The sequence below is a fragment of the Zingiber officinale genome, chromosome 3A (genome assembly GCF_018446385.1).
Source record: "Zingiber officinale cultivar Zhangliang chromosome 3A, Zo_v1.1, whole genome shotgun sequence".
NCBI lineage: Eukaryota > Viridiplantae > Streptophyta > Magnoliopsida > Zingiberales > Zingiberaceae > Zingiber > Zingiber officinale.
The window spans coordinates 59,271,753-59,284,634 of record NC_055990.1 but is presented as its reverse complement, the minus strand read 5'-3'; the positions used below and the strand labels follow the sequence as shown (position 1 = coordinate 59,284,634).

At 36.7% G+C, this 12,882-nt stretch overlaps 1 protein-coding gene across 7 annotated transcripts; it reads left to right on the top strand.

Annotated features, from left to right (window-relative positions):
• Positions 1 to 8,231: 8,231 nt before the first annotated feature.
• Positions 8,232 to 12,036, top strand: LOC122051938 (beta-hexosaminidase 3-like). Of its 7 annotated transcripts, none has more exons than XM_042613288.1 (6): positions 8,232 to 8,369; positions 8,470 to 9,087; positions 9,159 to 9,229; positions 9,366 to 9,436; positions 10,148 to 10,213; positions 10,890 to 12,036. In XM_042613288.1, exons 2-6 carry the CDS (start codon positions 9,084 to 9,086, stop codon positions 10,969 to 10,971), a joined length of 294 nt encoding a protein of 97 aa, XP_042469222.1. In that variant the 5' UTR covers positions 8,232 to 8,369; positions 8,470 to 9,083; the 3' UTR covers positions 10,972 to 12,036. The 7 variants fall into 7 exon arrangements, 5 of the variants coding, with proteins under 5 accessions (XP_042469222.1, XP_042469225.1, XP_042469224.1 ...); XM_042613291.1 differs by having other exon boundaries at positions 8,232 to 9,087; positions 10,890 to 10,989; positions 11,839 to 12,036; XM_042613290.1 differs by having other exon boundaries at positions 8,232 to 9,087; positions 10,890 to 10,989; positions 11,783 to 12,036.
• The last annotated feature ends 846 nt before the right edge of the window (positions 12,037 to 12,882 follow it).

Sequence of the window (12,882 nt, the reverse complement as noted above, 5' to 3'; positions counted from 1 at the left end):
AGCGGGAAACTGATAGACAACACATACAACTATAAACAAAGACTGCTAGCCGGCTAGGCTTACACCACACAACAAAACAACACTCCAGAAACATAAATGGAACACAAAACGAAATACAGAAATTTCATATACCAAAAATGTAACTAAATAAAAACGGAGACAAATCTTCTGATGTGACGTGGGGACCGACAGGTAGGATACTCCAAGCGACTCCATAAACAACCTAGTACCTGAAAAGATAGTGTCCACGTGTAACACCCACGAAATGATAAGCTATACCTATGAGTATTTTTATTTTAGAATAAAAGAAAAAAGAGAAATGGAAATAGAAATCAAAATGAAATAAAAAGAAAGTGAGGTTAAGGTTTGAATCTTGAACCTCCCACAAATGATAGAGTTAAATTGGTGTATAGTAACCACTAGAGTAATGAATAATAGATGAATAGAAAAGAATGGAAATTGTAGTTAAAAGTGAGAAGATAGTTAAGTAAAGGAACAAGAGAAAATCAAGTAGCTTACCTCCTCTTCCTCTTGGTTAAGAAAAGAAGCAAGCAAAAGACAAGTTGTCTTTTCTCCCTTCTTCTCTATTTTCGTGGGAATTAAGAGAGTGAGGAGATAGAGGAGTTAAGGGGATGAATGGGGACATGTTCATTCGCATTGGGAATAAATAGGAATGAGAGAAGAAAAGTGAAAGAAAATTAGTTAATTCTTCCTTCTTCTTCTTCCTCCTTCTTCCTTCTCCTTCTACCTTCTCCACCGAAACCTAAACCTCTTCCTCTCTCATTTCCAAAAATCCAAGCTAAGTTTCTTCTTGCTAAGAAAAACAAATTCACAAGAAGGAGTCCTCAAAGATCTACTCCTTACAAGCAAGAGAAGAAAGGAGAAAAATAAGAGGAGAAGTTTCTTCTTCCTCTTCACAAGGGTACCATCTTCTTTAGGAAAAACAAGCAACAAGTTGTAAGTATCCCCTCACCTGTGGTACAAGTTGTTTACGTATTTCCCATGAGGTTAGAATGTTTAAAAACCTAGGATCACTTCTTTGAAGTTTCGGCCATGATTAATTCTAGGGTTCAAGGAAGCTTAAATTTTAATCTAGCATGCTCATGGATCCCCTTATGATATGATATGAAGTTAGCTTGATATTCATGCTTGTATGTTGTTTAGAGCTTATTTCCCTCTTCATGAAACTTTTGGCCATGATCAATTCTAGGGTTCAAGGAAGCTTAAAATTTAATCTAGCATGCTCATGGATCCCCTTATGATATGATATGAAGTTAGCTTGATATTCATGCTTGTATGTTGTTTAGAGCTTATTTCCCTCTTCATGAAGTTTCGGCCATGATTAATTCTAGGGTTCAAGGAAGCTTAAAATTTAATCTAGCATACTCATGGATCCCCTTATGATATGATATGAAGTTAGCTTGATATTTATGTTTGTATGTTGTTTAGAGCTTATTTCCCTCTTCATGAAGTTTCGGCCATGATTAATTCTAGGGTTCAAGGAAGCTTAAAATTTAATCTAGCATGCTCATGGATCCCCTTATGATATGATATGAAGTTAGCTTGATATTCATGCTTGTATGTTGTTTAGAGCTTATTTCCCTCTTCATGAAACTTTCGGCCATGATTAATTCTAGGGTTCAAGGAAGCTTAAAATTTAATCTAGCATGCTCATGGATCCCCTTATGATATGATATGAAGTTAGCTTGATATTTATGCTTGTATGTTGTTTAGAGCTTATTTCCCTCTTCATGAAACTTTCGGCCATGATTAATTCTAGGGTTCAAGGAAGCTTAAAATTTAATCTAGCATGCTCATGGATCCCCTTATGATATGATATGAAGTTAGCTTGATATTTATGCTTGTATGTTGTTTAGAACTTAGTTTCATGCTCCTTACTATTCTGCCAAGAACAAGAACTAAATACCTAGGAAACTTAGAACCTAACCAAATATGCTCATGATGTTCTTTATGATAAATGCTATGAAATTGATTTAGGGTTCATATGCTTTTATGTTGCTTGTACCCTAGGACAATACTTGAATGTTTCGGCCTCCCTATAGTAATGGGTGATTGAGATCCAATTGGGAATCATTATGTGCCTCACATGCTACGTTATGAATTAAGAGATGTTAGTTAATGATACCATGCATGATTATATTTTTCTATGATAAGTGATGTGTTCATTTATGTATGTCTATGAACCATGCATGATAATGTCTCTTATGATGTGCTATATGCTCAAGTATGCATGCTTTATGATATGACAAGTAATATGCTCATTTATGTACGTTTATGATCCATGCATGAAAATGTCTCTTATGATGTGCTATGTGCTCAAGTATGTATACTTTATGATATGACAAGTAAAGGCCTAAGAGTTGCTTCCCTTTGTTGGGACTAAGAGCACTCTTTATGACATGACAAGTGAAGGCCTAAGAGTAGCTTCCCCTTGGGGACTAAGAGCTCTCTTCATGATATGACAAGATATGATATGATATGTTATTTTACTTTGTATGGCTTGTACCAAGGGTGGGCTCCATAAGCGCCCCTATGCCGACGGACTATGAACGGGTCTAGTAAAAAGGGATGAGCTCCTTAGTACGCCCCTAGGTCGACGGTCGTAGTACGGACCTAGTTCCCTAGTAGGTTCGGGGCTAGCTACCCTGTCCTAGGGATTGCGCACATTTATGTATGTATGTTGTACAAGCCGGACCCTCATGATGATATTATGTTCAAGTACTATATGATATGTTTTAAGACATCTTGCATATGACATGACATATGTTTTGAAAGACATCTTGCATGATATGATTTATGATATGATATGCTTTTATGATTTATATGACATGATGTTTTTTGTTATTGATGATATGATACATCATGATATTTCTTTATGATATGCTATGCCCTTATGATTTATATGACATGATGCTCTTATGATTTATGATATGATATAGCATGATGTTCTTTATGAGATGATATGTTATGATGCTATGTTTTCACAATATGATGTTAGATGATTATGTTTCCATTGTTATATGCTTATGTGATTATGTTATGATATATGGTTTTTGTGAATAGGAAAGGATCTTACTAAGCCTGTGTGCTTATAGCTTACTTTCCTTGTACCGCAGATAAAGGCAAAGAATGGATGAACTAGGGGAGCCGTAGGAGAGGCAAGAGATGTGTGTGGTGGTGGCTCGGCTAAGACAAATAAAAGACCTGCTTACGTTATTTTTTTTTTTTATGTTGACATGAACTAAGTTTATTTATGTTAATGTTCCGCATGAATTCATGATACTTCCGCTGTTTTTCTTTAGAAAGAAATTCTAATATGCATGTATGTTTCCGCAAGTAGTAAAGTAACCCCTCCCTACTAGCAGGAGGGGCGGGCGTTACACCACGGGGGTGAGTTCAACAACTCAGCGGGTAACAACTGATATGCATAATAAAGAAAATAACAATCAGCATTAATCATGCGTATAGTCTCCTAATACAAGAAGGGTAAATGCAATTGAAATAAGCAGGAGAAAACTGTACTAACCAGGGCCAGGGTATAAGTACAACAGGGTCGTCAGACCGAGAGTGTCATAAATCCTGCATCCATGTCAATCATATGCATCCATATAAATGCAGCAAGTAAATGCAGCAAACACAAGCAATAAATGCATCATACATATGATGCCAATGTCATGGTCACCCCTGACGCCAGTCAACCATCTCACACACAATGGTGAGACCGAGTGGGTAGGGCTGTGATAACCGTGCACTCTGACGTCACTGCTCCTGATGAGTGACCGAGTGGACGGGATGTTGTCGGAGTACACCTATCCTCCTACCCCAAATCATAAATGGGGGAGCTCAATGCTCTCATCTCCCGGTACACGATGACGGGGAGGAATCTCTGCCGGCTACCACGGTGCGTCACACTTCCCATGAGCAGACCAACGGAGCCAAACAGAGTCCAACCGCCTGCCGGCTACCACGCTGCTACACTAAACCAGTGGAGCCAAACAGAGCAGAACCGTCTGCCGGCTACCACGCTGAGTCACCAGACCAACGGAGCCAAACAGCAGAACTGTCACACACTTGTCTGATCTACCACTAACCCATGAGTGGTGGTGTGTACGGATACATGTAACTGGCGATGTGCTCGACAATAATGGAGCAGACAATCGCATAGCATGCAATCATGCGAGATGATGCATGACACTAAACATGGCAATATCCTGAACAATATAGCAATATCCATATATAAATATAAAATGTGTACCATAGGACAATGAATCAAATCAAAGGTACACAGATCAGATAGGGTATCAAATAAACCCTAGGTCCTGAACAATAATATATAACATGGTTGTGTCACTACCTCTATAACATGTATGATCAGGTAATTACTAACATGATGTGCATAACAAATAAACAAGCAAGCATGTATCAGATCGGGTAGTGATCAACCGAAGCAAATGAGAAACACAATCATTGCTATATGTTAAAAACATTATTATGCATATCGAATGACATAAAGTTAAAGTACCCGCCTCCAATAGAAAAGTCCAATCTGGTCCAAATCCGATGTCGAGATACTCGTCTCATGTCAAAGTTCTATAGTAAATCGTACAGTTTAGCTAAGTTCACTATAAACAAATTCCTAATCCACCGACCATCTAGGGTTAGCTTCATTAACCCTAATTACACCATACATTTAAACAACTAATTATACATTAATCATTTCATTACCCTTCTTCTTACCTCTTCCTCACAGCTCGGATTAAAGCTTATCCTGAAAACTCGCCTTAGCAACCTCTTCCTTAATGTCCTCAGCCGAAACAAGATCGCTACAGCAAATTCCAAAAGCCCTATATCAAAAATATCATCACAACCGTATCAATGTTTCCAACCCAAAAACTAAATCCAAATACTCACCCAAACATAAATGCCCGAACTGTTGAGTCACTGCGGGGTGTGGCTGCAGTCGGATAACGTCGGAAACCAGTGGCCAGAACAAACTCCAAGTCCAGTGGTCGTCACAGAGGAGAGCAACAACCCTCGGCCGGCAGTGAAGAACTAGCAGGGTCTGGTGGTGGCTGTTGGCGTCGATAGCGGCGCTAGGGCAGAAAATCAGAAGATGTCAGCCGTCACTAGGGCAGAGGGGAAGCGCTCAACACTGTGGCTCGCGGCGAGAAGGAAGACTAGGGCATCGGACTTGAGGTGGCGCTCGGGTGGCTGGCGGCTAGGGCACAGGGAGGTCAAGTCGGCGTCGCTGGAGGGGAGAGGGAGGCAGCGGCGCTAGGGCTGAGGAGCGGCTCGACCGACGGTGGCTCGTGCTTGCCGGCACTTGGGCAGGGACAGAGGAGAAGGAAACCGCCGACGCTAGGAGGTTAGGGCACGGGGTGAGTTCGGCGGAGGAGAAGAGGAATGGCACGCGGGGGAAAAATGAGGGAAACGGTGAGGGAGAGGAGAAAAAAAGATATAAAAGAAAAGAAAAAAGAAAAAAGAAAAAGGAAATGATTTAAAGAAAATAAACATTTCCTCATTAAAACGGGGTAGTCTAAATAGGCTTTCCTGGGGCCCAGTTTTCATCCTCGTAAACTCGTCCATACAGTCTCCGAAAAATTTCAAAAAAATTTCGAAAAATTTCAAAAAATTCCCTTATCATTATTCACTATTTTTCGGTATTTTACAACTATTCATACCAATAGTCACATGAGAATATTTATGACACTCATATAATGATCCATGAAATATTCTCATGGTGGATCAATTTAATACATATTCTCTAATATATATCCATGTGTCAACTTAATATCTCATATCCGTGACTTATGAGATTAAGTCATCAATTGACCAACATGCAAGTCTCAATACATTAATATTATCCTTGTATATTAATGCTTGACTAGGAATAGTTAAGAGTAGTGTCGATATATATATCTACAGTCTCCCTACTATCAATTTAACCAATTGATATGCTGTAGACTATAACTTACTACCCTAGCATATTATTATACTTATTCATCTGACACAGATCTGAAGTAAATATAAAAACCAAAACTTTACCTTTTTATTAATGAAATATGATATAATATGTCCTAAGTCAATCAACTCTTGATTGACTCTTAGGGCTTACACTAACAAAGTGAACTCTAAGGAAAGGGGAAAACCTAGGAGAGTGAATCCTAGGTAGTGAGAAGTCTTGGAAGAGTGAACTCTAAGAAAAGGGAAAACCCTAGGGCATTGAACCCTAGGTAGTGAGAAGTCTTAAAAGAGTGAACTCCAAGAATATTTTACTCACACGCTTTTGCATTACTATTATTACTATTATGCTAATTTGATATTGCAAGAAAGTCTTAGTAGACCAAGTCAATCGAACGCTAAGTAGAAGAAGAAGTCCAAACATATCAGACTAGATGTTTGATAAGTAAGGTAAATCTTAGAGAGGCCTTTCATTCTAGAAGGCAGTGAGGGCATGTCCTAGTTGGGACAACTTTAGTTATTAATCAAACTGAAGAAACCAATGGAGATTTTTAATTTGAGAGTAGACAGTCCTAACTATCAAGATTGATTCATGCATAATCATATGTTTCTAACTTTGTGAAGCGGGAAAATAGGTAACCAAAAGGATTTTAGAGTCAACCTAAAAATTTTTGTAATCAACCTAAAAAGTTTTTTAGTTGACCCAAAAAGTTTTTCAGTTGGCCTAAAAGTTCAAATAAGATTGACCATGATTTAAAAAGGAAACAAAGGATCAAGTGACTGATTAAGAGGATTAGTCAACTCATCAGGAGGATCAACCGACTAAACTCAATATGGAAACTATAAACAAATATGATCGGATCATGCAAGAAAGGAAACCCTTGGGGATAAGTCAACTGAACAAAGTTTAGTCTATTAAAAACCTAGATTTTGCTAGATTGATCATATCAAATCAAAGCAAACAAGGAAAGGAGCAAAGATTAGTCTCCTAATAAAGATTTAGTTGACTAATAGGGATCAGTCGATTGAATGATTTCTAGTCGATTGGATCATGACTATAAAAGAAGCCTCAGATCTAAGGCTTGAAGATAATTCTACTCTCATTCTTCAATTCTTTCTTCTACTCTTCATCATTAGCTACAGTCGAATCTCTAAATGGAAGTTCATACCTTAGTCGTGAATTTCATTTGCTAGATTTATTCTAATATGGACTTGTAGCATGAACTATTACTCTACCTCATATTCTGTATGTCTTTCTTTCTTCAAAATTTTTTGGAGAGGAGAAATTTAGTTGATTTTCCAATCGAAGTGATCAAGAATCATGGATCTTAGAGTAATAGTCATTGGGCTATGAACCAAGTAAAAAAATAATTGTGTCTTTGTATTTTTCTTATCTCTATTATTTCTGTTGTAACTTTGGTTTTAACAAAAGGAAAGAAGAGTTTTTAATGAACGAGATTTACTCCCCCCCCCATTTGTTTTGATCCAATAGAAACTAGGTTAGTGAAAGTCCTAGTTTGTCAAGGGTGACTAACATTAGGCAATCAACTAAGTCCTATCAAAGAGGAAATGAAATCCTTAAATAGAATCTTTGCCCCCTCACTGAATGTTGGATTTAATATCCCTTAAGGTGGGTTCACATGTGATTTAAGACTTGTGATACTAAAACCGATTAAATGATCTAACTTAAGGTTATTGGATATTATATTATTGGATGTGGATCTCGTATGTGTAGAAATATTATCTACATCTATTGTCATTTATGAGATCATAATGGATATGCACTATATATAGGGTTGGTCCCCAAGGATTTAGGGATTATCTTGACCAAGTTTTTTTACTACCCATTAATAAGAAACTTTTTGGTGTCATCACCCCTTAGCCACTTGAAAGATCTTCCTCGTTTGCTTCTGCTTCTTCATTTTCTTCAAGATCCACAACAAGAAATTTTGGATTTAATCACATGTAATAGACAATTGTTTTTCGAGAAACAGTTGTCTTTTTGCCATTTAACAATGATTTTATTAAAAATCATTGTTGTTCACCATAATTTTTAAATGGCAATGATTTTTTTAAAAAATTATTGTCTAATATATGTCAAAGACAACGATTTTAAAAAAATCATTGTCTTTTAGCATTTCTTACATGATAATATATAATAATTTTATTAAACTATTGTGTATTGAATGCTATTGAATCCTGAAAACATGATAGTTTTTTTAACTTCATGGGAAAAAAAACTCACGAACAAAAACCAAAAACCCACTTCTCCGCAACTCTTCCACAAACAACTCTTCCATGAACAAACACCTAGCTCCGACTCCTCCTTCGCGACTCTTCCGTGAAAGATTCTCCTCGTCGCTCTCGCCACTCTTGCAGCTTTGCTGGTAAAGTGCCAACACATCGACTTTTTGGTGCTTCCTTCGGAGGCTCCTCCACCACATCAATTCCCTTCTCTCCTTACATTTCCCACCGCCGATTCGTCAGATTCAAGGCCTCCCCTGCTCACGTTAGCCTCCGCCATCACTTCTTCAGCACCCTGCAGGCTATCCCCACCTTCACAGCAGCCAACAGAGATGGATCACTTGACGATCTTGATAGCTGTAGCGATTGCCGCAAGCAAAGGTTCTCCATTTTAAAAGCTCTATTCGGGCACAACACACCGGAGAAGGCGAATCCCGATTTGGGGGATTCTGCTGTCCTGGCCTCGGGCTTATGGATCTCAGCGCTGATCCACGACCAGAGTAAGAAAAAATACAAGAAGAAGTCAGAGGAGGATGTGCCTCCATCACGGCGTCCACAGTGGTCATTTCGCGCTTCGGAATATGAGAATGGCTTCAGTGACTTTGGCGAAGAGTACCCCATCACCTCTTCTCGGCAACATTAGAATATGTCATAAACATAATATGCATGGAGGGACCATTGGTGATGTGTAGTTAGATCTAGAGGTCTAGCAGAGATTTAGGGGATCTTAGTTGAGGTGGGTTTGGGTTGCCATGGGATCCCAATGTAGGCATTCAATTTTCATTTCCATAGGGAGCTACAACTCACGAGTGCTACATTCCTAAAGGTCTTTATATGTGAGAGTGAGCCCCTCTAAAATGGGTTAGTACTTAGTGGTGGATTAGCCTCTTGCATTAATTTTTTGATACTTATATGATTTTTGTATGATGCAGACACTTCTCAGCATTACCTACCTCTACCAGTAATGGAAGTTGTTATTGATTCAATGACCTATAGTAAGTTGGTAAGTTTCTACTTTTTTAGCATATCTGCACTTTTTTTTCAATGCTATAGGATTATGGATTATTATTTTTTATTTTTCTTTAGATGTCACTTTCTTATACAAGTGACATTATTCCATTCTTGTAAATTTTGTACAGAATGTGCTTCACTGGCACATTGTGGATGAGCAATCCTTCCCCTTGGAGATACCATCATTTCCAAGATTGTGGTTTGACTCATACTCTTATTCCAAGCAATACACTGTGGCCAATGATCTTGAAATTGTACAGTAAAATTTACTGCTTAAACAATGAAGCTTTTCATTTTTTGGTGGTCTGATTTGGTTTGATGTCACCTAGATTATTTAATAGCATTTGGTTAATTGACATAAATTTCAACTCTTTCTTAATAATATAGTCTCTAATTTACTATTGCCATCCTACTGCACCTGAATTGATAGTGCATATAATAGAAACTCTTAAAAAAGACAAGTTCTAGTCTCAAAATTGAGAGGACATATTTCTTCTGCATTGACATTAATGAAACTACTTGCAACTTGCCTTAATAGGATACATCATGCAACTAAACCTTCCAAAGTAAAACAATATTCTCATTTTATAGAACCAAACAAATGATGCTGTAAATGCCTATTACATATAGAAAGTTAAAGATCATATCTTCTTGATTGCAGTGTCTATTATACAAATAATATAATTCTTCATCTTGGACTCTCTGCTATATGTTGAATGGTAGGAGAGAAATAATTTGAGAGTTATGTGAAGCATTGGTGTATGTTAACTCATATTTATAAGTATCCTCCATATATATTTATGGTTTAAATGCTTCATATGCTTCTATCAGTCTTCTCTTATTGTGAATTAGCATGATCTTCTATGATATTATTTTTGTTTACATGGCTAACCCTTCATAAAAATTTCAGGTACACACAAAGAAGGGGAATAAATGTCTTAGCTAAGATTGATGTTCCAGGCCATTCTCACTCCTGGTAGATCAATTCTAAATCCTTTTTAGCTATTAAGATAAAAGAGCTTGCATTCATATTTAACATTAATAATTTTTCCTCTCTAGCTCAATAATTTGACTTTCAGATTCTAATTTAATGTAATGTCGATATCATGAAACCTTCATAATCAATTCTCAGAAAATGTTATTTCTTGTTGGTTTTTTAGTATGATCTAGTTGACTAGCCTACATTGCTGTGTGGATCTATGTTCCTTAGAGTGTGGTCACTTGTAGTTATTCTCTATGCACAAATATGAGTCTTGATAATCTAATAATGGTATTATATAGTTTGCAATTGAAGTTGTTCAGCTCAGATTTCTATGATATTTTCCATGTTCAGAACAACTTTGGAATGCGCTCCATCACCCTTTTTTGATAATATTTAAGATAAGGCTTCCCCACATTACAAATCATACCTCTGTTATATCAGACAGTATGAGTTTGTAATATATTAAGATTCTGAGTAAGGTATGATTGATTATATACCTTAAAAAAGACAAATTAATTCTCATCTTACATACATTACACAAAGGAGAGCTTATCTTGTTGATTTTCCAGTATTTTTCTTATCTTGTTAATCTAATATAATTGATCTTTTCTTTACTTACTAATATGATTTTAAAATAGGATTATCTAATGTTTAGATTTCTGTTACACAGGTTGACGGATATCCTGATTTTTGGCTATCATCAGAATACAATCAGCCTCTTGATGTTAGTAAGGAATTCACATTCGAAGTAATAGAAGGAATTCTTTCTGGTAAAATTCATTTCCTCGTTAGTATCTATTTTTTATGCATTAAGGTTAGAGAACTTTATGTAATAACTTGGCCTCACATAACAGAAATATGTTCAGAGTTTTCATATAGATATTTGCATCCATATGAAACAATATTATCAAAAGGTATGTGACATTGCCTTAGAGATTGCCTCGAGAAGAAATAATTGAGTATCTGACTAACTCTAGGCATTAAAACCATGAAAGGTGAGTGAGTTCAATCAAGCATAGCTGAGAAGAGTTCCTTGCAAGAAACACTACATGAACCCTTCATTGCTTAGACAGCCACCTTTGCAAAAAGAACTCATCACATAGACTACTAAGTTTCTCTCTTAAAGTAGTAGGCATGACCAAAAAGTGTTTTGTTTTTCTTCTCTATTGCACCTTTCTAGTTTTCAAATTCTATGTTGGTCGAGGTTCGCATTGTCTCGTTATTGACTCACAAACAAGGAGATAGTTGGGGTTTGGTTGATTTATTGGTAAGATTGGACTCTAGGTGGAGAAGGCTACTTCTGACCTGAAGAATACTAATAACAAGCTTGAGCACACTGTTAATTACTCGGGTTCCTACTAATTCTAGTTTGAGTAAACATTATCTATACTTTACGAGAGATTTTTATTCGACAACCTATAGCTAAGAATTTCTAACAAATAATTGTGGTTTTTCATTTTTTAACTTAGATCCAGTCGCAACTATTGCATTGATATAATCTTTCTATGTATTATTCTTGGTATTGCTGCATATCGTCATTGTAGCTTGCACTAACGTAACAAGGCTTCTGCTTCTCGACTCCGACTCCATGGCTTGCCGGCGGCATATGCTTCTCAAAGTCATCATCCTTGTGGACAAAGGGTAGATTTCCATCTCATTCAAGAGCAAAAAGTACCGTGCATATAGACACACACATTTCGATGTTGGGAAGATATCATTGATGAATAGTATGCTCTAAACTATTTTATGTATTTTTTAGCTTACTTTTGTCCAGAGAGTTAGTTCCTTTGGTGAAATTATACATCTATGATGCTTAATTTGGGATTGGATGGTATTTGTTAGACATATGAACAAGAAGTTCAACAACCAGTACAAATCAACCATTGTAGCCTACTTTTTGACCAAAGAAGTCCAAATCGATGATAGATTGTTCACCTTATAGGTTAGGAAAATTTTACAATTGCGGTTTTTTGTTATCCTCCTTTCTCCATCCTTTTTATGATTTTCTTCCTATTAATTGTGAGGTTCATGTTCTCTATGAGATTATTTTTAATGGTATAGTTTTTTTTTAAAAAATATTCTACTGATGACATGACCATATATATGAGTGAAAGGTAAAGTAGTTGTTTGGTTTAGCGGCGAAAATACTATGCCGCTAATGAATAGTTTTTGTGTTGTGTTGTTTGGTTATTTATTGAATTTTACCTCTACATGCATGATATTATCTCATGCTTTGAATGTCTACACATAATTTTTTAGTTGTTTTTTAGTTCACCAACAGAAGCTCTTCATTGTTGAAATTCTCCTTTCTACTGTCATAATTTTTAAAGTCATTGTTCCCTGAACTTTGGACCACCTAACTATGCTATTGTGGTTTATGAAATTGACAACTCTTATTTGGAAGCTTATTATCTATGTTGTGAGCAACTCACTCAAATTAACAAGTAAAGTATCTACTTGTATGTTTTGCACTAACAATCTCATTGCTTGTGTTTGCATAACACTTGACAAGAAGAAAAGAGAGTTAATCTTTAACATGTGTCTCTATTCATCTAGTTCTAAGGATAAATAAAAAAAGGACGGCTCGGTGCATGAAGCTCTCGTCATGCGGGGTCCCGGGGAAGGATCCATTGTACGCAGCCTTACCTTACTTTTTGCAAGAG